Source organism: Pholcus phalangioides, unplaced genomic scaffold (assembly GCF_987345545.1).
Source record: "Pholcus phalangioides strain wild (caught in Gottingen) unplaced genomic scaffold, Ppha-v1.0 ptg000009l_1, whole genome shotgun sequence".
NCBI classification, from domain to species: domain Eukaryota; kingdom Metazoa; phylum Arthropoda; class Arachnida; order Araneae; family Pholcidae; genus Pholcus; species Pholcus phalangioides.
Window position 1 is genome coordinate 55,459,934 of NW_028301602.1, and position 25,661 is coordinate 55,485,594.

At 35.7% G+C, this 25,661-nt stretch overlaps 1 protein-coding gene across 3 annotated transcripts in view; it reads left to right on the top strand.

The window, feature by feature from the left end:
• rhea (Talin_middle and talin-RS domain-containing protein rhea) overlaps positions 1-25,661 on the top strand; it is a 184,581-nt gene that overhangs the window by 39,896 nt on the left and 119,024 nt on the right. For 2 of the 3 annotated variants that reach the window (XM_089236565.1, XM_089236567.1), the window contains exons 2-3: positions 16,801-16,957; positions 24,415-24,512. In XM_089236565.1, coding sequence (XP_089092691.1) covers positions 16,825-16,957; positions 24,415-24,512 — 231 coding nt within the window. In that variant the 5' untranslated portion in view covers positions 16,801-16,824. Of the gene's footprint in view, positions 1-7,450; positions 7,620-16,800; positions 16,958-24,414; positions 24,513-25,661 lie in introns of those variants that run through there. The other variant, XM_089236566.1, reaches the window with a different exon arrangement.

Below are 25,661 nucleotides of genomic sequence, written 5' to 3' on the forward strand. Positions count from 1 at the left end.
CTCTCGTAAAATTTCTAGGGAAGCAAATTTTTGCGTCCTTTCCATAGATTGATCCTGCTTATGCCCCTGTGTATTATGAACCACAAAAACAAATGAAAAATAAAAGGGGAGAAAAAGAAATTCATATTACAAAAATAGAATTATCGCAGTAATTTTGATTAGGAATTTCATTCGTAAAAGTTAGGTACCACCATGAGCCCCCCACATCCTGGGGCAGGGCCCCTAGGCTGGGATATTTGGTGGGCCCCCATGCCTTCCTGTTCAGGGGCTCTCTATAGTTAATTTATAGCGTGTAAAAACAAATGATGACAATTGTCCCGGGGCTGGAGCACTGTCAGCCTCACCCTTGTGGGAGCCATGGGTACCGTATGCTTATTGCTCTTGTATATTAAAATGCACTTAATTTCTGCTTTTAAATAACAAGCAAAAGCCACGAATAAGACAAGAATCTAAATTTTCTTCACTCATTACAAGCAATGTGTTGCCCAGTACGAAGATAGTGCGCCAAGTTATGGATATCATAGTCTTGTTATTCACCTCGTCACATGGGGGGGGGGGGGGGTTCGTGCTTTAAAAAAAAGAGGGGACCGGACAATAGGACGCGCAGTCTAGTTAATCTTATGTCTATGGCACGTGCTGAAAATTATAAGTTGTTTTTTTTTTTGTTTTTTTTTGGTTTTTGCTATGCCGGTTAAATGGTTGAAATTAAGGTGTTTATTCTCCGGACAAAGGGTATGCGGAAAATCCACAATTTGACATTAAATTGGTTAAAGAAAATTTCAGATGCCAGTCAATTGCTTAAGAACCAAGAGTGATAAAAATTAATCTAAAAGAAACAACTCCTAAATGTCGTTTCGATTTCTCCGGGATTTTATGTACTTATGCTAAAAGGCAACGAAATCAGAAAATTTTGTGTTATTAATAGATTCCAACGTAGCAATCACGTACAGTAACTTTTCGGCGCCAGTACAGATTTTATAGTCACCATGGTTGCAAGGGATTTGTCAAGCCCTGCTTTAATAAAACTGTCACATCATTATTTCATAAAATATAAAAAAATCGGCCGATGTGTTGACATTATTAATTGTATGTTTTTCTTTTACAACGCAAATTAAAATTTGAAGTAAAGAAAACCTTCCAGCTGAAAATTCAGATGCTGCGATATAAAATATACTGGTTTATTATATAAGCTTCAGCTTTGTAACTTCATCAGGACTAAACTAGAATTGCAATGGAATACTTCGATACCATTGTAGAGCAGAAGTGATCCATCAAAGAAAAAAAAACGCGAGTGTGCAACTTCTACCGTGTAACTACGGCGTTTCGTGTTTTTCTCTGTGTGTGTATGTAATTTGATACGAAGCATGGCCTGATGGCGCATGTCTCACGGATAAAAGAGACTGAAAGTGCAGAGAGAAAGAGATTGTTTTGTTACTGCCCATTTTTGATGTTTCTACGCAAACACCATTAACACTTCTATAAGTTCAGTGTCTAGGAATGCGAGTTGAGCTTTTTTTGCGAAGAAAGAGGGGGCTTTAAGCAGTAATGTAATTTTCTATGTTTGAAAATGAGATGAAGAAATTTACCCGGATTTTTTTTTTTTGGATTAAATTTTTAAATTACGTATGTGATTGCGAATTCCCATATGCATTATTAAGTTGTGACACTGCTTCACTTAGAACGTGTTTGGGAATGAAAATTGAGATGATAACTTTTTTTGTGTGCAGGGTGGAAGAAAACCACGATAACCACGATTATGCATTTGATCGCGGACACAGTTTGTAAGAATCGCATCCGAGTGTTTGTGTTGGAAGAATAATTAATTTTTTACTTGTAAATATATCTAAGTGCACATTGTTACCGCAGGAAATCTTAATCCTGAGTGGTTAGCGCTTCAACCTTCAAATGAGAAATATAAAAGAAAAGATCTGGCTCTGAATCGCGCGTAGATACCGGTCTAATTAGTCCTCGTATGGAGATGACCGTAGTGACAAAAATGAGTGTGAATGCCCAAATATAATCTTTGGCATTGAACAAATCTTCTAGACCACTGGGAGAACATTTTTGGTGGTGCGAGACGAAAATGAAATTACAAAATGTTGACTGATTGTTCAGGAAAATGAAAATGATGATAAAAATTTAATTTTTAAATTTCTAAAAAAAATATGAATCGTACCAATGTTCTGACTTGCTCGCAGAAATGTGTCATACAAATTTTGAGTTGTACAAGTTTTTTGGATTAGCAATCGTACTTGTTTTCCATTTCGGTTGAGAAAAATATCATTATTTACCTAAACTATTTCGCGGTTTGTTTACATTGGTACCTCGTGTTATTAGCATGTTGCGCTTAGATTTGATACTATCGTGTACACACGACTCAGGAAAAACGTCGAAAAATTGTCAAAGAAACATTAATTTACAGTTCAGAGGTCCTCAAACCTTTTCCAGTCGTTGGCACTGCCTGTACCCATCATCGAAAGAAGAGCACCCTTACTGCGATTTCTTACGAGTGCATGAAATGACGATTATTTCAATCCTTGAATACGATTCCCCCGTGGTGCTAATTGGAATGTTAGTCAAGTCCTCGCTCGAGCATGAAATTTGTGTGTTTCGTTGAGCATGAAAATGTTTCGTTTTTGAATAAATTAAAAACGCTAAAATTAAATATCAGCCATAATCGAAAAGACATTTAAATGATAAGTAAAAGAATTCACGGAAATTAATTATTGGATAATTAATGTAATCAATTGCAGAAAAAAGAACCCTGAATTTTCTAAAAAATAAAAAACATTATCCAAGGTTGTGCCGGAAGGTAAGTCGCCTTTCTCTGGGGTGCGGGAAGGAAAAAAAGTTTGGGAACCACTGTTCTAGACATACTTGTACCTGTAGCATAGGTGCCAATGCTTCCGATTTTTCGTATCTTCATAGAAAAATCCCTAAAAGTCCTCAAATTGAGCTTTGTTCCCTAAAGAAAATAGTCTTCCGGTCCTTGCAATTTCAGGCTGACCCCGTTTCCTCAAGAAAAACATGAGCAATCAGAATTTCAAGTACGAAAAATCGGTAACTGTTGCCAAATATGATGACAAAAGTAAGCAAAGTGGCCAATTATAGTTAAAAAATCGGGACAGCGAAAAATGCGTCCGGGAAAAACGTGACTTATCTATGGTCACCTGAAATTTCAAAATTCCCTTTTGTTTGTTCGATACGTTTTTTTTTATGAATGCGTCATCACGGGATAAACTACAGATTTTTCAAGTCTGTATTGGCACCCATGCTGTAGCAATTTTGGAGAACCTACCTAACACAGAGAGGAAGAACTACCACTGAGTTCTGTAGATTTTTGTTGATCGGCTCGTCATTAATGAGGGCTTCTCTGCATTCGAGAGGTCGAAGCAGCAAAAGCACCCCGTGTCACAATATTATCCCTTGTCACATACTAGTTACGATTTTTTCTATTTCTAATGCACATTATCAATCGGTAAGTCTGTTTTTCTTTTTTCTGTCCAGTGGAGTCGAAATTCTTGGACTATATACAGAATGTTATTCCCATTGCGTATATTTACTGCTCTTACTACGATATAACTCACTTTATTTTAAATCTGAAAATAGATAAGTTTTAGCAACTTCTTTGCCTTGAATTTTTTCCTTTACTCCAAGATGTAGAGGGTTGCAGATTCTTATGCTACCTCGGATGTCCAAAGTTTATCTAATTCTCGAAATGGCTGACGACTTCCTGAATTTGTCTGGTCATTCGACCCAAGTCCGAAATGTACGCGAATTTATGACTATTTAGGGCTTTGGCAAGCTGGTTTGCGATGCGCTTTCAGTCGGTGGCTAGTTTGAAAATTAGGGGTAACTTATAGCACCAGTAACGCTTATCTGAGTTGAATTGGCCGTGACATACTCATCCATAGAGCCCGGAAGTTCAGGCAAAGTACCATAAATGCCGCCTTTTGCCTATTTTTAAATTTTTTTGGTAAAAATGCCTTTTTTGAAATTCACATGCCATAAATGTGTGTGCGCGCGTGCCTATTTTAACATAGTTTTAATACAACCTCTGACAATAAAGTTCGGTGAATAGTTCTGTAAAATTAACGTAGATGAAATGTTAACGAAAGTTACCTTACTGTCCTTCGAAATAGTCGCCTCTCATTACTATGCACCGCTGAGATCTCCTATACCAGGGTTTCGTTGGATGTCAGGAATATCGTCAAATCTTTCCTTTCAAAGCAAGTTTGAGTCGTGGGAATAGGTAGAAGTCTGGAGGATTGAGATCTAGCGAGTATGGTGGTTGTTCAATTTGCACCACCCCTTTTTTTGCCAGGAACTGTTTGACGATATTGGCTGTGTGAGGGCGAACATTGTCGTGAAGAAGAAACCATGAACCTTGTTGTGCGTACTGAGGTCGTACCCTGCGTAGACGTTTCATGAAACGGGTCAAAATTTCAATGTACCTTGCAGCATTCATCGTCGTTCCCTAAGGCCCCTTTCACACGGAGCGGATGCGGACGCGGGTCCGCATACCCTTTCAAACGAGCGCTGAAGATGCGGACGAATTCGTACATAAAAACTGTTTTTTCGCAATTTTTGTAATTATTTTTCTCCTTCACCTCTGATTCAGTGGCCATAGGCATTCTTTGGTGGTTTAATCTAGAGCCACATAGAATATGGGAATAAAGATGTCTTCATTCCGATCCTCACAAGTAGTCGATGGGAGAAAATGCCGTCAAATATTTTCAAAATATTTTGAAAAAAAAAATCCGTCTTTTCGGAAAAATATGGAAGAAAAATACCAAAAACATCTAATGTTCGAAAAATCCAATCCAAAAAAATCCAAAACATTCGATGTTCCAAAAAAAAAAAAAAAAAAAATTCAGGAGATATCAAAGAATTTGCAAGTAGTAAAAAAGGGGAGGGGTGGAGACTTCCAAAATGCCTGTGCTTAGAAATATTCACATCACAATTCTGTCTTAGGCCGGGATTACACTATAAAAGTTTGTTTATAAAACTTGAAAAATGCAACCAATAGGCGGATCAGTTAAGTTCTCTCGAATGTAACAGATGTGTTTATTGGTTACATTTTTCAAGTTTTATAAAATAACTTTCATAAACCTTTTAGAGTGAAATCCCATCCTTAGATTAGTCTCACTTCTGAAATATAAAATTTCATTTTTTCAAGTTTATAGACTGAATATCGAGTAAAATAAACTTGCAGGTATCGGGGGAACCACCAAAAATATTCAAGTGCTAGGGTCTTCAAACGTCTTAATCCGGCCCTGAGTGAACACCGTACGTGGATAACGTTGTTTAATAAAAGTATTTTTTTTGAAGTTTAAAAAAATTAACAGTTAAAAAATTTAAAAAAATAACAAATATTTAAAATAATATTGCAGATATTCATATTTTTAAATAATTTTAAAAATTTATAAAGAAAAAAATTAAAATTTTTAAATTAAGTTTAAAAGTTATTAAAGTATGTAGTCAATTAAATATTCGTAATGGCTTATAATTTTGGTCCCGTCAGTGGCCGTTGTTGGCAGGTTTTATTGTATAAAATTGTGAAATATGGACAAAAGGCAGTTAAAGTTTCTATATCTCAATCTCAGAAGGAAACGAAGGGATAGACGTATGTAGGTACATTATATTAATGAGCAGGGACCATCATATGGTGTTTTTAAGGGTATTTATGGCAAATAATTAAAAAAATTCCGTGAAAAATCACCTTCAAAAAGTAGCCAAAGATGCGGGCGAATTCGCTCCGCATCGTGTGAATAGCTCCGAATAAACCTATTGTCAAAACTTCTATGTGCGGATGCGGAGCCCGCACTTAGGTTTTGACACATGCGGACGACGTCCGGACCCGCATGAACATTTCCTAGGTGCGGAGATTTTTCGGCTCGTCTGAAAGGCGCAGTATATTCCAATTGTTAAAACTTCTTCCGGACCCGCATCCGCTCCGTGTGAAAGGGCCCTAAGGTAGAAATTCCTTGTGGATAATGCTTTGACTATCAAAAAAGGTGATTAGCATCGTTTTGATGCGTGATTTTTCTGCTCTGACCTTCATGGACAGTGCTTGATCTTCATAAACACGTACCAGCATCGCGTGAGTTTCTTTCGGTGTCTTGCCAAGCTTAAAACAAAACTTTAAATTGATCTTTTGTTCGTTCATTTTCCTGTTCTCAGTTAAGAACCAACGCACTAAACAAGCGCTTTGTAAAACAAGTCTTTCACGGAACACAAACGACGCTCAACTGAACAACGGTGGCGGCAGATGGTCAACACCTGCCGCTACGCATGTGCAGCGTTTAACTTCGCTTTAACCGGATGGCATTAGAATGTGAATGAATTTTTTTCACATGAATTTTTGTTTCTCCACATGCTTTACATAAAACGGACTCCTCCATGATATTAATTTGACAAATCGTTTCGTAGGAACAATATAATATACCTTAAGGTTACATACAGTGTATTACAGTACTTGATGCTACACTCCAAAATAAAGTTTTTGAAAGTCTGGGATCGTGTTTGTAAGAAGGTATATTTTTTTTTTTGGCTTAGATTTTTTTCAACCCATTTTTTCCTCTTTTTTCCATCTCTCTACTTTGCTCTGGCTTTACTAGTAAAGATGGAAATATCTTTCTATCGGTTGCACAGTATATAATCTTGAGAATTTTTTTTTTTCCTTTCCTGTTGCTTCAGCGCAGTAGTTCTCACATTTTTATGATTCAATTATTCTCAGGAATTGTGTATATATGACGTGCGTATACTCATATATACACAATTAAAATTCATATATACACAATTACACAATACCACCTGTACATTGTATCATGTTTACAAATTAAATTTTCTTTTATGCATAATAAAATTTACTTTAATTATTATTCACCACCTCCCGAACGATCCATTGTATATCAATGGAGAACCACTGGCACGACCCTACTGTTTTCTCTGTTTCGGTTCATATAAGCTCATTTGCCGATCTTGGATTAACATTTTTCGGAAAGTATTTCAGATCATATGACGTATATTAAAAATGTGGTTGATATTCAGCTATGTGCGTTATTAATCTACGCGATGTATGTATGGTTTGTGGTATTTATTCAGCAACTTTATGAATAATTTTCATGGTAGATGCTCCAATATCAAGTGTCAGTTTTTTTGTTAAAGAAATGTGATATTCAGTCTCCATCTTTGGTTTGCATAGTGGATGCTTTAGGCATTATCCGGTCTTGCTTCATCCTCAACTTTAGTAGTGATGATGATGATGGGTGTTTTGTCCTGTCCCCTCTACCCCATCAAGACCCTACGTCGCGGCTCCTCCTGCCAGAGACACTTGCCCCACCCCCTTTGTGATGCGCCGTTACGCCCCTTGCGCAATCCCTCTATGAATTCCTGCATCCGACTCCTGCCTCCGAGTCCAGCAGGTCAGTTGGCGCCCCTTCAAAAATCCGGAATCAGTTGCTGCGTCGGACCCCAGAAGTGCTGGATCGGGTCCGGGAGGGGCCTCCAAGCCCGTTCCCACCCGGCAAATGGGGAGAAACTGCGTTTCGGCAACCGGAAGAGCCATAGACCCTCTCAAGTCCGTCCAACATTCACACCTCCGGTCGTTGCAAAAAGTAAGGTAACGTTTTTATACCTTAACCATTCTTATTCGTTTCGGTGGAAAATGTCTATGCGATGTAACTTGGGTTCCTGGGACTCAGGTTGTTGATAAACGTGGCTCTCACACATTGCTGAGCACAAGTATATTTGTGGATGCGTGAAATAAATTCTTACGCATCTTTTTTAATTTGGCCTATTTATATAGCTAATATTCGCGGCAGTATCTTAGACTTTCTCAGTTTTCTGAGAAGGATAGTCTTCTATTCGATAAGTATTCATACTGATTGTGTGTTACACGTTTTCAAAGAAATGAACGTAGGGAAAATAATGCTGTTTACGCATGAGATGCTTTGTCATTGGGTAGTCGAAGCCAGCTTCTAATCCCACGGCTGTTACGATCTAGATCAGAGATCAACCTTTTTTGAGTCGCGAGCTCTGCCTCATCTAAAGAAGAGCACCCTTACGGCAAGTTTGATATAGGAATGCATGAAATTAGGATTATTTCAATCCTTGAATGAAATTTGTACAAGGTGTTTAATTGGAACGTTGTGATCAAGTGCTCGCGAACACTAAATCGGGCACGAGTATTAAGCAATCTTGGTGCTCGCGAGTAACGGGTTGAAGATGAGTGATCTAGATGAATTACATGCTATTTATGATAATTAAATTTATTAAAATGACTACTTTAAATAGATTCGTGATTTCTGAAAATCTCAATTGAAAGATAATTTCTGAACAAGATACGCTTGTAAGAATGGTGCTGCTTGTGATATGCGTAGCATTACGTTACCAAACTCACATGATTGCTTGTGCAAATTTTTCAGTTCGAATTACGTGGTAATTCTTTTTTACGGAATTTCAATCATAAGCATAGTGAAATATAAATCTGTTTGGTAAAAGTGCTCATTTTTAAGAATATCAAGTATAAAATTTTTGATTAGTTCTAGAGTTGGCCTGTGATGAACCAAAGGCGAATATGAAATGCTTGAGCTTTGCGCCCAGTAGTAGTACATTTAGTTTTACGAGTTGCATGTACGGTTTAGTTATTGTACATTTCATTCAAATATCGATTATTATTGAATATGTATCCGCCCAGCGCCAAAAAATTTCCCTTTCTCTTACTGAATGTCTCGTGATTATGAACCAGCAAAACATTCAATCAAATAAAGTTCATTTCGAATCGCCCGCTGCTCATATTTTGTCGGCATTTCATAAAATGATGCAATATGCTATAAACGTTCCTTACACTTTGAATTCTTAGCTTTTTCTCATTACTGGACCGGCTGGTATGCCTATTTTTTTTTATACATTTCATTTTCTCATACTACGTAAACGAAAATATACTGGGCATATATCTCCAGCTCGAATTATATCTTTTCCCCCCTCTCCGTTCGGTTGAGTGTCTCGGTTAATTCCGTGGAAATTCTTCTGTTATGAAACTTCAGGGGAATGGAAAAAAAAAAAAAAGGATATAGCTGTTTTTTCTCCCTTCGAGCGTGTTCGGGAAGCCCATCTTTTTCTTTAAGAGGAATTTTTTTTCAGGCCAGAATTTTCCAATATAAAAGAATATATGTGTTGCAGTAAATGTGATAAATCGGTTTTCATACATAATAACCGGTTATTGTGCATAATCAACAATCGTTCCGATAAGTTTTAAAAAAATATCACACTACCGGGATGGTTATTCATAATACCCAAGCGTCGTTGGTAAAGATAAAAACTTGAGTAAAGATCACTTTTACTAGTGCATAGGTGCCAATGCTTCCGATTTTTCAGCCTTATTAAAATCTTCCGGTCGGAAATCCAATTCAGATTTTTCGTATCTTCATAGAAAAATCCTAAAAGTCCTCGAATTAAGCTTTGTTTGAATGGAAAATCCCTAAAGAAAATACTCTTCCGGTCCTTGCAATTTCAGGTTGACCCCGTTTCCTCAGGAAAAATATGGGGAATCAGGATTTCAAGTTATAAAAAATCTAATTGTCACCAAATATGATGGTTAAAGTAATCAAAGTGGGTAATTATTGCTAAAAAAAATCAGGACAGAGAAAAATGCGTCCCGGAAAAACGGGATTTTTATATGATCACCAGTTGCAATTTCAAAAAAATCCCCGGTTTTCCCCCTTTTATATGTTTGACGCGTTTTCTTTGATGAATGTGTCATCACGGGATAAACTACAGATTTTTCTAGTCTGTGAATTGGCACCTATGCCGGTGATTATGCATCATAACCAAGTGCCATTGGTGAATTTGATAACTGCTAAAAAAATTATACGTAACGATAATTTGAAAAAATGGTACTTAATATCGGAGTACGATCGTGAAATTTGTTTAATGAGACTTCATTATATCTGTGTAAATCATAGAATCTGTTAAATAGTAGTTTGTTATATCGAGGTCCGATTGAGGAATTCGTCAAATATGGATAAACTATATAGCTGTCCGATTGTAGAATTCGTTAAATAGAAGTTTGTTGTATCGGGGTCTGATTGTATTCGCGCAAGAATTTGTAAAAATATGTTAAATCAAATCTTTTTAGTTAGAGGTCGTCATATCGAGGTGTGATTTCAGAATTCGTCGAATTGGAGTTATTTCGGGGATGTTCAAAAAAATTCGTTACATCTGAGTTTATTATATCCGGCTCAGACTCTGGCTCTCTAATACGGCCATTTAAATAATAAATATCATCACGGCAATGGGACCAATTTATCATATTTACCAATATTAAATGATTATGCATAGTAACCGGGAAATGTGATGAATTTAGTACGATTTATCATATTCACCCATGACGCTTGGATATTATTCATAATCGCAGGTAGAAGTTATAAATTTAAAGAAATTTATCAAACTCTCACTAAAATGGTCGGCCGATTTACAGTTATTGTACAGTACAGTTATTGTTCACACAGTTGTTGTAACACACATGCATCAAATGTCCGGTTAAGAAAGATAAAGTGGTTGCATAATTTGTTTTTCTTTCTGTGATTAATCGAGTCGCATAATCTTGATCCCTATATCGGTTGCTCACATTACCATTTTCTTTCCATCGACTTTTCTTGCGATAATATATGACAAGTTTGAGAACTGGCAGCTTGTTGAGCATCCTTTAAAACAAATACAGGTTGAAAGCGGAAATTTTGTTCACACTTGACTATTTAGAAGAAAATTAAATTCTACTAAATACAGGCGGCTGTGAGTTTCCAACTGATGTTTCGTGGAACACTGGGGTTTTGTAATATTAAAAGCTATAAAATGTTTATATTGATTATTTAATAAAAATATTCACATTGTAGAAATGTCCCTTTCAGATCCAGTTCAAATTTATTGTTATCATAAAAAGTACAAAAAAATATTACCGAGGACTCAATCAAAAAATGACCCATTCTGGTAAATTCTAGTAAAAATTAGTATGGGAAACAAAATATTCAACTAAAAAAATTCAAATTATTCAAATTAAAATAAAAATTCGTGGCAACAGAGGAGTGCAATTTAAAAACAGTTCTACATGCCGCATCTAAAAATATGTTTTTTGGATGTTGGAATCAAAGCAAAAACAACTAGATGCAGCATGTAATTAAATTAATGTATTGCGTGACACATTTTTTAAAGGATGGTAAATTAGTATTGGGAGTGATTTCTGGTGGTAATGTATTGTAGAATTTTGGGTTAAGATAAGTAAAATGTTTCTTCAATAGTGTGTTTTATGAAGTAGTACATATTTACAGTTTCTTGCTGTAGATATTCTTTCTTAACCTCAGTGAGTTCAGCCCCGACTTCAACTATAAAACACCCTTAATTCTTGAAGTCAGGACTGAACTCTCTGAGGTTAAAAAATACCTGAAGTGAGAAGCTACTCGCACGTTTGTATGTACGGGTCTGAAAGGATTATTCATACTTTTTTTTGGGTTCTGTGGAGGAGTCGCGACCGCCAGGGGTTCCGCGCAAACTAAAGCCAACCTCTGTTTTATATACCTGCTGCCCTGGAATATTCTTAGAGGGAAACGGGCGGGAATCGAATGGGAAGTTATGGCAGGAGATTGAGGGGGCTACGGAGAGCTGTTCACATATGAAAAAAAGTACATATGTGAACAAACAAATCAGATTGGCGAAAATATTGATGGAACAGTGCGGCTATTTGTAAAACCTTACAGACCCCTCCCCACACTAAAGGGAGGTTGACAGAACTTGTCTGGGAAGGGGGAGGGGCTTCTAAACAAAACACAACCCCGATCTATTGCCATTGAAGGTAATATACTCGTGTTTTACCTCCTTCCAGGGGTGAGTGAGTTGTGCCGGAAGTGTGTGTGTGGCTAACTGCCTGTATGCGTATCCCAAAGAGCCTGTAAATCTCGACCATTTTTATAATTTTGAAATCGATTCATGGAGTAAAAAAAATCTCGCTTCGCTGAATGTGAGAGTCAGGGTTAAGACGAAGCCACTAGAAGAAAATATGATCCAAGGGCACGCAGAAAAAAAAATAGCTGAAAGACACTTTCTGTAGACAGCATTGTATTTTCAAGTATCAGTTTCTTCCTAAATATTTATCGATTTATATATATAAAATAGCATGTCCTCACTGATTCATGATCGCCCAGTAACCTCTGAAGCATTAAAATAAATATCAAATATCTCAAACAAATCAAATATCTTTATAAATATCTAATTTGGTCAATAGTTCCATTTCATGGCGTAAAGACTCACTAAGGAGGAGTTTTTCGAAATTCGACCCTTAAGGAGGTTCAAAGGTAACATTGAGAAATCACGCCGAGCCGAAATCGCTGCAATTCATGAAATTTGGTCACAAGACACTAACTAAGAAGGGTTTTTGAAATTCGACCCCTTATAACATCGCTTACAGATGATGGAAGCAGTTTGAAGGTTGAATGCGCGAATTTTTGTTTCAGCTGATCATAATATCGTCGAAAAATATTTTCTGAATTAAAAAGAAAAATCTTAACCTGGAACGCGAGGAAATGATCTTCTGATCTTCGCAAATCTTGTTTCTTACATAGGTGCAGTCGTATTTAAAAGCCGGGGGAAAGAACAGTAGCGAAATGAAAAAATTGGGTAGGGAAAAGACTTCGTGTCTCGCTGTATTACGAGTCTGTTACTCCACCACTAGTTCCTTTTTTTTTAGTCTTCCATTTCTCTTCTGTAAATCAATAAAAGTAATTCCATTTCGGAATCGTTATCGCTTTTGTTGTAGTAAATGCAGTTGCATCCTCACATTTATTTTTTTCTTTGAGTTCGTTGCTTCAGAATTTTTCTCTTGTCCCCCTCCCCCTTTTTAAAAAACTTGTCTCAGCGAAGTTGAGGGCTATGTTACCCCCATCTATCTTGTTTAAAACTGTACGTATTCCACTCGTCTGTTTTTTTTCTCCTCTTTTAATAAGGCAACACAGGGAGAGAAGAGAAAAACCGACTTTGTGGTTATCCAGACTTCTTTTTTTTTCCTCCCGAGGGTTGGAGAATATCAAGTTTTTATATTGTTTGATAACGTTCGTTTGCGCGAGTCTTATTAATTTCGAATTAATGATTCTTCACTGGAAGTTACTGTTGGTGTCAAGAACCGTTTATGCGACACTAACGTGTTCGACGCAGGGCTGTCTTAACGCATGGGTCCTTTCGGGTTGGAGTACATGGAGGAAAGGGAAGGAAGATGTACTACTACTACTAAACCAGACATGCATCTCGTCCATATTCCTCTGCGGAACTTTTAACGAATTGGTACATGTTGGAATGTGTACGTATAGTGAACCTTCCGTGAAGTTTGTTTCTGTGTAATACTTGTTATGTGTAGTGCTGCCATTTGCAATCAAAATTTTAAAATATGAGTTTTTCTCAACTCATAGTGAATGAAGTGTAATGAATTGAATAATTATACCGTTGTAGGTTTGTTGCTCTCTGTGGCGAGACTTTTTAACAGGGAGGTCGGCACGCATTCGCTCCTCAAAGTTATGAAACGCAGAAAACCAACTTCAGCCAACCACCACTGCGGCGACGGTGGGGTTTGAACCTGGATCCTTGCAATACGAGTCCGTCACTATGACCACTTGACCACCACAGTGGCGGAGAAGATGTAGTTAGAGTTTTTAGAATAAGTATGTAACTGGTAGGCAGGTACATCCAGCTAGAGACCCCCCCCCCCCCAGAAAACATCACCTTTTCTCGGACGCTTATGGTGCTGTTAATTTAGACGGCCCTGAATCGGTATTGTATCGGCGGGGAAATTATTGCTTTGTATCATTTGTAACTTTTCCAGAAGATATTTTTGAATGGCTTCAAGCATTATATTCAATAAAATAAACCATCCGAAAAATCGTGTTTGTCCTCGAGAATTTGGGCGCGGTAGCCCAGGTCGATAAGATACTCGCCTAAAGTACCAAAGGATGTTTAGAGGTGTCGAGTTCGATACCCGGTTCGTCCTTGTCAGAAAACTTCCCTGACACAGGGGTACAACAAAAATGGCGACACGACCGCAGGGAGTCCCCCATCTAGAGGTTAGCGTACCAACCTCTCGATGAGTATAAAAAATAAGCCTGCCGTTCGGAATCGGCAATAAATTGTAGGTCCCGGTCTAATTATCCCTCGTGACCGTGGTGCGACAAAAATGAGATCAATGGTCCTCGAGAATTGATCTTTCCTTTATTATATGGAGACGTTTGTTCCTTTTCGTGATTTCGTCGTTTGTTCTCAAATGAGGCTGATTAGTGGGCATTCCTTCATCTTTCGAGAGCTTTCACTAAAGTCTGGAACCTTTTACTCGATGGCGAAAAAAATCGACTTATTCACACTCTTGCCTTGACTCTGGTATCCATGGGAATCGGTCGGACGATGAACTGGTCTTTAAACGCGTGCGCGCACACAAACGCACAACTTGATGGCTGCTAAATGTGTGTAATTATTCCGAGTCCCCGACTTCCGTTTATTCGGTATCGCTCGATGGATGAGGGCGGCCGAGGTCATTTTGTTGGCTCTTCTCCAGCTCTAGCTTTTGCTGATTTTTCCATCCACGGTTTTCCCTTGCTCAAGTTCGATCAGCTGACTCAAGTAACCACAAATCCAGCAATCAACTGCCGTGTTTTTAAACATTTTCCGAACTTGTTGCATTTTTATAAATAATTTTTTCCTTTGTATAATGTCCCTTCATTCTGACGAATACGTGAATATCCAAAATTTTGCATCTTTACAGTGAAGTTATTTGATCCGTGGCTGCCAAAATGATGTTCCTCGTCTATTGTAATCGGTCATTTAATTAATAAATTCGACTTCAATCATTTTATCGCTGCTGACTCAATCGGGTATCAACTGTCGTTTTGCTTTCTAAATAATTTTAAAGATTTCTTTTTTTTTTGCGGTCGGCATTTCAGCGCTCGTTACTTTCTATAATTACTCTCGAACCCCGTAATATTAGATATGTTTGTTGTTACAATCGTACCTACATGAATTTAGGGAAACATACTTGTTTGTAGGTTTTTTCCATGAACCGGAAAAGATGTTTATTAAATAATATTTTTCAAACATCAATTCTGAAAAAGTAAAAGATATATATAATAGAATGGTTTTTGAAATCCAGTTGAGATATGTTGATATATATAATAATAAACAAAAACACAATAGCTTATTCTAAATAATTCGAGTTTATAACTGGGAATACGAATTTCAAATGCATACCACTAATGATATTTTCCTTTTTATTTGATGATACAACGAACCTCCGAGATATTCGTGGAAAATGCCTTTTCTCTACTTTGAGCATCGCCGTATTTGCCCCCCCCCCCCCCCAATAAAGTCGACTCTCGGTTTTTTTCATTTCATATTTTATTATTTGTCGTCGTCACCCCCTCCAGAAGCTAAACGATCAGCAATGCTTCCTTCCCCCCATCCCCGCAATATTCTTCAACGTTGCTGCCGCACTTCTCCCTCAAAGATGCCAGAGAGCAGATAATAGAAGTGGATTGATAGAAGCGGGGAGGGGGGGGGGGTGAACGGAGAAAATGATCGCCGGTTGCCAGTGACAACGGGATGCTGGGGGAAAAAGAGAGATACTATAAGTTGAAAGTGGTTTGAGTTTAAACGGTGTCATGTGGCGCCGCGTTGGTGCCTTCATTGGCGACGGACAGGCGATCGGGTCGGGTGAATAAGGCGCCCCTTCTTGCGTTACGCCCCCGTCCTCATTGGCTCCCACCAACTGCATTAGTTCATCATTGCTTCCCTTCACCCCCCCCCCCAAACCCTAATATATTTGATCATAGGAGCTTCATTTCTCTTATCCTTCCCCTTGAATATTTTCTTAGGAAGATGCTTGTTGAGGCTGCTCTAATCAAAGGTTCCTGAACAGCTAAAGCTTGTGCTTTATATATATAGGCCCAAGACCTTTTCAAACTCCCGATTTTTTTTTTTTTAAATCAAATTTGAGTTATGTTCACAATTATAAAAAATTTTAACTCTTTTTAGCATATGATGAGCCAAAAGAATGCAAGAGCTTGTAAAGATTGATGTTCGTGCAATTTTTTTTCAATTTTATACAATTTTGAGATTATATTGGTCTTCTTTTTTCCTCCATTCAAGTATGATTAGTATGATTCAAGCCCTTCAATTAAACCATCATGCATGGGTTTTTCAGTGTAAGTCTGTCTCTATGTAGTGAAATTCTTGATACCCTTGTTTTTTGTTTTTATCCTGAAATAAATGTTATCCACAGTAATTATGGATTTATTCATGGATCCATACCCAATCTTACTCAAAATTTATACTATTTTTTGTGGTATGTTTTACTGTATAGACATTTCTTCATTTTGGCTTTGTCAACAGAACTACCAGCACCTCTAATGAAAAATATATTGCTTATGCATGGCTAATCTGTACAAACTTTAACTTTCAAGACCTTAGTCATCAATCATCTTATTGGAAATTGTTAAATTTGTTTTCTTCATATTAGGAAGTTGTATGATTCCATTTTTTTTCTCATTGGAAAAACACAAATTTTACAAATGTGTATGAATACTGATCCATGTTAGCTTTAAAGAGAGAAAATTTGATATAAAAAATTCCTTTATTTATGTATGTTCCTTTAATTGTGTTTGTTCTAAAAATCATATTCATGATTTTTTTTTGTTGTTTGCATTCTACTACTATGTACTATTTTAGCTAAGTACTTTAAGCATACTGATAATTTATTTTTTTATCCCACAGAAACAATACAACATAAATTGAACAATGGCCCTTTCACTGAAAGTTAGCGTAGTAGAGAAAAATGTTGTCAAAACTATGCAATTCGAGCCGTCCACAATTATCTATGATGCTTGTCGCGTCATTCGAGAAAAAATCACTGAAGCTAATGTTGGAGAGCGTAAGTTGAATTTTCCCTTTTTATTCATTTGAAAACATTGTCCATAATTTTTTTGACACATTTTTTTTCATTTTCTTGTTTTTTTTTTCTCATTGTATGGTGATCAAATGATAGTGCTTGTAATCTTTGAAAGATACATTTTAAGCATAAAAGGTACAGATGTAGAGATTGACTGCCTGATCAATCAGTTGTACATCATCCATAAAAAATGTATAAAATATTGCAAGGCACTTTTTTTTCCCTTCATTGAAGTGAGGGGAGGAGCGCTCAAAAGTATTATAGGTGGTTTTTTTAAAAATTAGAATAAAGCTTCTTTATTTTGTATCGAATTCCCAGAGTGCAGTTTTAGAAATTTAAATGTAATGTTTTAAAACTTTGCATTTTGACACAGTCCCATGCATTTTTAACTATTTAACAAAAAAACTTAATCAGGGTATCAATGAGATTGTTAGCAAATTCACAGATGACATAAAGCTAATTGGGGTGGTCAAGAATCTATGCGATACAGAGTTGCTCCCGACTAACTTCGCAGCATGGGAAAATAAATAGAGCATGATTTTCGTCATTGACAAGTGCATGGTTGCTCATTTTGGTTTTACCAACCCATGTTTTACTTACCAGTTGAATGATGTTATTCCGGATGCAACTAGGATCATTGATCTGGGTATTCTTGTTTATGAGTGGCTTAAGTTTTCTGAACATTGTTCAGCTGTGGTAAAAAAAAACTAACAGAATGTTCAGTCTCATTCTTAAAAATGCTGTCTTTGCATTCTACTAAAGCAGTGGTTCCCAATCCCCAAAAGTGTGGGTTGTGAGAAATTCTCCAAAATGAAAACTGTCAGAATGAAACATTTATTTTTATTTATCTCTATACAAGTAAAACTATATCGAAACTAAAGAATGCCTTAACTCAACTGAACAGTTACTTGCCATTACATGTATCATATAATGTAATTTTGTTAAATTCTACATGTGCAATAATCAATAGATCAAGTTAATGTTTATACAGGAGGATTCAGAAAGAATCAACCAATTTTTTAAAATATTTCAATATATTTAAAAAAAATTAAAAACACAAAATGATGAGTAATATGTGAACATGGAAGAGTATATAAACTTTGCTCAAGAATATTAAAAGTCACCAACGAATAAGATAAATATTTGAAAAACACAAACTCCTAATGCATTCTGACACACAGTGGGTGTTGTCTTCGGAGGAAAAGATATTTAACCACTAATCATGCTGACCGAGAATCTTGGTTTAGATACCAAATCTCAACTCCCAGTTGCTCAGTGGAAAAAAGTATGTCTTTTGACTTTAAGCGTCGTGGTCAGAATGAAGTTAAGTCTGCGTGTAAGACTAATGAAGATACCAAATTAATAGCTATGTCGGGACTGGACTTCATATGCCACATCAGTGGCCAACTTCATATCTTAATTGTTTAATCCATTATAATATTTCATGATCTCTGCATGCTTGGTATAATTTGAAAGAGGAATAATGTAGATGTGTACAATCATAACTATTATATTTTTATTTTTTTATGATATTTTATTGTGAGTGATGAACGTTTGCTGCTTTGCACATGTGGGGATTCGAGATATTATTGTAAAGTGTGTTAAAATGCATTTGAATTTTTTGTATTTTTCATATATTTGCCTTAGGAGTACTTGCTGTAATATAAAATACTACTGTAATTGAAAAATAACTTTATTTTATTAACCCTTCACCATTGAGCGACATAGTCACTACGTCAGGCCTGGACTTCACATACCATCAGCGACCAACTGCATATCTTACTTTTTTAATCCATTATTTTATTTCACGATCTCTGCATGTTTGGTATCATTTGAAAGAAGAATAATGTGGCTTTGTACAATCATAATTATCATATTTTAATGTGAGTGATGCTTAACATGTGGAAGTTTGAGATATTATTGTAAAGAGCATGTTACAAGCCTGTCGAGTTAAAATACCTTGTATAATTGAGTTAGTAGTTCTTAGTTATAGCCACTTTGGTAAAATTGTTTTTTTTCCTCTTCTATTGCTGTCAAAGAAATTATTATATAAGTTTTTAATGAAAGTTCAAGTGATATATATTATATAATATTATAGACAAGACATTATTTTATAAACATGGAAAAATTTCAAATTAATTCAATAATTAGTTTAAAAGTTGTTTTAATCTGCAAAAACCGGTGGTTCCATTTGAATCTCCTATGAGATGGGATTCATTGAAATCTCTTCCGTGCTTGAGGGTTTAAGCACGGGTGGATGTGCCACAATCAGGAAAATGTTATGAATATTCAGAATAATATAATAAATCGACTAAAATGATTCTTCCTACAAAGGAATCCAAGAATATTTTTGCACTGGACGCTACCTTTTGTAATGGTTTTCCTGAGTTTGATTACCAAGTTATCCATTCTGCACCATTATGATGTTCAAGATACACATTCTGCCCTAACTTGCAGCTGTGCTGATGACACCAGGATTCAAAGCTAAAATCATGTGGGAAGTTTAAAATCTCATAATAAAACAGTTCTGCCACTAAATATTGAAAAAGAATTATTCATTAACAAAAAAAAACAGGACTGTCCCAGTTGCTGGGACATAGAGTCACTCTATCTAGGGGGGACCTTAAAATTCTTGTCAAAAAGGTTGGCACAGTATTTATCATTGGTGATTTTTACCAGTTTTTACGATCTTGGTAAAACCCATGGTTTTTACTGCCTTTTCGGAGAATTGTTTTTTAAATAATTGTAGAAACAGTGATTTATCTTTCATTTTTCCCAAAAAAATTTATAATTTTGATATGTTGTATGAACATACAAGACTAAAATTATATTCTTACTAGCATGCATATTAAATTATAATATGCTCATTTGTCTACCACCGTGAAGGTTGCTGTCACAGTCCTGGGTTCAAACCCGAGGGAGGATATAGATAAGATATTTTTTCTTGATATATCTCACTGTAGATTCATTGATTCCGTAATGGTGGGCCACAGCAGCAGCAATTGACTTACTTTTGCTAAGCATAGTCAATATATCCAATTTTTCTTGTAAACCTTTCACTTTTTTTTGTCTTTCCAAAGCATTATCAGTAGCACTTGAAAAATGAGACATCCTTATCACACAAAACTCAAATTTTGTAAACAAAACACGTGAATGAGACGATCGCTGAGTGTTTCCAAAAAAAATTTCCAATGAAGGAAAAAAACCGTGAATACAGGGGGGGGCCCAATGTACTCCATTTATAACGATAACTCCTTTATAACTATATGCTTCTCTGGTACCTTTGAGTATCATTATATAGGCTTTTCACTAGTATGTACATAAATTGTACAAAATATAAGTTATTAGAATTTATACATATAAAGACATACATATATACACATAAATACGGGGTGATTATAAAAAAACTATCCCGACATATGGGCCCCTAACTATCATACCATTCACAGAAACTGAATGAAATTTTGGCATAAGGTATTTTGAGGTATGCGCTCAAGAATGATATAGAAAACAACAGTGTCACTCTAACAGTTACGGTTACAGTGAGAAAATTTCAAAAATATCAAATGGCAACACCAAGTGTTTTGTATTGGAATGTGATCTCCATACTGAAAAACACTAAATAGCGTTGGAATGGCACCTGTATCACGAAAATCCCCGGAGCTAGGCAAGGAAAAAGTAAAAAGGACTTTGCCGTGCACCAGAGCATTAATATTCGTTTCATCCGTCACACAGTTTCTTCGGCTGAGATCCCAGCCTGATTAGTCCTCCACAAGGTCACGTGGAAAATTTTTGAAACACAATAAAATGCTTTATTTTATGCTGCTTCTCTGTCCTTATTGGTTGTCCTCACTTTTAGCCTATCTACCGCCGGTGATTTTCATGCTACAGTTGCCGTTCGAACGCTATTTAGGGTTTTTCACAATGGAGATCACATTCCATACAAAAAACTTGGTGTTGCCATTTGATATTTTCGAAATTTTCTCACTGTAACCGTAACTGTTAGAGTGACACTGTTGTTTTCCATATCATTCTTGAGCGCATACATCAAAATACCTTATGCCAAAATTCCATTCAGTTTCTGTGAATGGTATGATAGTTAGGGGGCCCATATGTCGGGATAGTTTTTTTATAATCACCCTGTACATATATACACACACACCTCATATATAAAGAGGATGCAGACACACACAAACAAACAAACAAAAATAGACTTTTACATCAACTTAATTCAAAGAGTGCTGCTGATGAAGACCCAAACATTAGTTGTGTTACAACAGTTCTGTTTCATCAATTTTTATTTTTATTTTTTAACACTAGAACAGCCGACATTTCTGTTACCATAGAACAGCCACTGGTGTCATTTGTCCTTAGAATTAGCGTGATTTCAACTTATAAGTCAATTATTTAAATACACTTTTTAAAAAAAAGTCATTCATGAAATGAAATTAAATAAAATGATTATATTGATAGATGATCTGCATATACAGAATCGTGAGAAAAGAGGTGAATCTTTTTTTCAAAAAGTACTTCAAAACTTTTTAAATTGTCTTTACTAGTATTACAGCCAGAGCCGTAACTAGGCAGGTGCAACAGGTGCACCCACACAGGGCCCACTTGGAAGGGAGGCCCAGAATGGGTCTAAATAGGCCAGAAGGGGGCCTAAATTCAAATTCTTGCTACAGCCCTGATTACAGCATTAAAAAAATTGCATGACATTGACAAAGAAATTTGTTAACTATATCTATTAGCAATCCATACAATGATAGACAATCTTACTGTTACATTTTACACAAACTATATCTTTTTACAATCATTACAGGCTTCATTGGTAACATTTCCTATGTATTTTTTCACTTCATGTTTGGGGAGGGTGATGAGAACAAAATTTCTGAAGAAGGGGCAATGGAACAAAAGGTTTGGGAAACTGGTCTAGGACAATACTATTTCATGTGCTGCCAAGTTTCTCGGATTTTCCATGAGACTCCCGAATTTCCACTTTATCTCCCGGACTCCCGAAAAATTATTTTATCTCCTGAATTTCACTCGTGTGTAAAAATCCCTACATAAAAAAAAATTATTCCTCAAGAATTTGCATGAAAAAAAAGAAAATAAAAAAGAAACTGCTTCTTCATAAGCGTTGTGTGAATGGTCATAATTTTGTCAAATCACAAAAAAAATTTCGGGGAGAAAACACAAAATTTACTAATCTGCAAGCATTAATCTGGCCTTTCAAAATCCAAAATTAGCACGATCATGTGTATCTGCTTTATATCCGTATGTCCTGTTTCTGGCCCGGCGGAGATTTTTTGTTTTGCAAGATTTGGAGATTTTTGAGAGGACCCAAGAATTTTTAACATACTAGTTGTCCATGATTAGCGATGGCTTGCACGGTGTCAAGGTTTTTGCAATGAGAAAATATCCCTAAAACTTCACTTTTACTAATGAAAAATCCCTAAAATTTTTAAAAGATCCCTTTTACATTTATTTTTGTACAGAATTTGGATCCGTACGAAAACCCCCCAAATTCTCATTCTCCAAAGTTGGCAGCTGTGCGGTGATGGGTATGTGATGGGTATGACAGGCGCGTTTCAACAAAACCAGGTTAACCAAAAAACCGTCATACAAAGAAAGGAAGAAACGCATCTAAACAGAACGCATTCCAAACTCATTGGTGTCGAAATGACACCATTGGATGTTCTAGGTAAATCGGGTTGTAAAACTTCTCAATATTTAATAATTGATTTGAAAATTTTTGTGTACGCTTCTGAGGGAAAATGGTGAAAAGTCATGAAAAATTGTTCAATTCAGAAAAAAAAAAAATGCCACAAAGTGAGTGCGATAAGTGCCCTGGTGTCATTTTGACACTAATGGGTGTTCTAGTGTTCATTGAGGCTCAAGTTTATTTGAATTTATGATAATTATTATTTAAATTACTATTAATCATTAGTTAATAGAAAAGCTGTTACTCTGCGTGTTAATTATCAATACATAGAGGCTAATTATACATGGTGAAAATGGTAAAACATTGTGTGTATATATGTATAGAAGATTTTTATCATTTTTACCACTGTATTTACTGGTACATACCTAGTTTTTTCTGGTAAAAACCCAACCCTGAGTTGCACTTCAAGCAATTTTGGAACCACTGTTGTAAAGTGATCCTTCCACTTTTCAGAAGCTTAGTCCATCCTAGACTGGAGTATGCCATAAGATTTTAGATACCATACTTATAGAGGGACACAAACTTGGTTGAAGGAGTGTAGAGAAGGATGCAGGCATGTACCATGTGGGTACTCTTGTTGGTACACTGGGTTTGAGATATGCTGAGAAACTTCATTTTTGAATATGTTTATATATATATTAGAAGAACGTAGGTGTCGGGGGGTATGATTAAAATTTTTAAAATCTTCAACAGAATTGAGAGATTGAGAAAGAGGACCACATGGACCATTAGTTATTAATAAATACACTGTCAATCAAGTGTTTCGACAAGGGCGCACCTGTATCGATTAGTAAGGGGCAACTCCAGGTTTTGGTTTTTGGTGTTACCGGGATGTTAATAAATGGCATAGTTTACCACTGGGAGTCATGAATTCTACCACAACTGACACATTGGAAAAGAAATATGATATTTATAATGAGATGAATTAAAAAGCTATCCATATTTAAATAAGGCAATCGTAATTTTTTTTATAGGTGGTGTATTTCATTTTTATCATAATCATTAGTTTTTTTTTTAACTTCTATTTTAATGTGTATTTGTTTTTCGTAATAATTACTCTTATTTTGGTTCCTGTATTTTAGTTTTAATTGACATGCATATATTTTTTATAGGCATCTTTTTTCAGTCACCTCATTTATCATTTTGCCTGTATTTGTATAAAACAAAACTTAATTCCATGAAAAGTATTGAAGTGTGAATATAACCTTTTGTGAGCTCTTTTTTTTCACTTTGTTGATGAGAAATATAGTTGGGAACATGGTTTACTTTCTGTTGCAACCTAAATCCTTGTACAAGAGAATATGTAAAAATGGTTTTTATTGATTTAATTGATAAATCAATAAAAACCATTTTTACATATTCTCTTGTATAAGGATTTAGGTTCCAACAAAAAGTACACCATGTTCCCAACTATATTTCTCATCAACAAAGTGAAAAAAAGAGCTCACAAAAGGTTATATTCACACTTCTATACTTTTCATGGAATTAAGTTTTGTGTATATATATATATATATATATATATATATTACATGGTAGTATCTCATTACATGAGATCTGGCTGAAAATTTGTAGGAACGAGGATCAATTCATTTTGCAGCACGCTATCCATACCTGTTAAGGGAAGAAGTTTTAATCAGTTTCAACAAACTTTTTGTATATGAATGCTCTCATATTTTAACTTTCTAACTAACTTTTTAAATTTTTTTTTCCACAGCGAAAGACTATGGTTTATTCTTGGCTGATGAAGATCCAAAGAAAGGTGTATGGCTTGAGCCTGGCAGAGCTTTAGAATATTATTTATTAAGGAATGGGGTAAACATGTTTCATTCATACTAAATATGTATAATAAGCATTGGACACTTTTTTTTTTTTAATCCCTTAGCAGTTAGTTACTATCTTTGAGAACCTTTGTTTTTGTATTCTAAGTTTTTATTTGACTTCCTGCATTCAAAATGGAAAGGGTAAGTACAGTAAAACCTCTCTTTTGCAGTCACTGGCAGGATAAAAAAATTTGTCACTTAAAGAGAGATGACCGTTAATCAGGGGTTTGAAAAGCATACTTTTATTATAGGATGGAAAATTATTTTTCCTTAAAAGAGGGTTGCCCATTAAGAGGGGGTTTTACTGTGTATGTATACATATTCACTCAGTGATCAATTTTTTATGACCACCTGACAGTTTTAAGCAAATTAACTATAGTGCTCTGCTGTTGCTACACAGAAACTGCTAGAAAAGCAACCTCTGTGTACGATGAATGATATTTTTTAGATAAGAGAAACACACTACACTGTCACCAAAACACAAAAACCATATAATGTTACGCTAATGTACATTGATACTTTGTACGATATGAATAATATATGATAATGTACATCAATACTCTATGCAGTAATTCACTGACCTGTGCTACCCAAAGTTGCACAATTTCGTAGTTACATGATTTTCTGTGAAAAATTCACATTTTGAAATTCAATCATAACTACTGGCTTGTAGCTGAGAACAATATTAAGTTGCAATCACACAAATAAAAAATGGTTTTATCAGAATGTAAAATGTGACACTGATTTTTGAGAGGCATGCATATTGTACATAATGATGAAAACTTTGAGGGGATGTAGAAATGGAGTATACTAAGGCTTGTGTGGTATCTGCCATTTTAAAGAAAATCACTTTCATACTTGTCAATGCCAGTTTCAAATATAATTTGTTCAACATGATGCTCTTTGATCACAATGCACCTGATCATAACTTTCAATTAATTTCAGCTCATAGCTAAAAGTTGTTATCTTGCCTCCAAAAACCAAAATCTGGGTGGGCCAAGATATCAAAACATTTAAAGCCTTTAATACATGACTTTTATTTGCACAGATTTCAGAGGAATACAGTGTTTGTACTAGACCGGATTGCAGTCACAATGAACATTAGATTTTATGAAACCATAGAGTACCATACCATAGCATT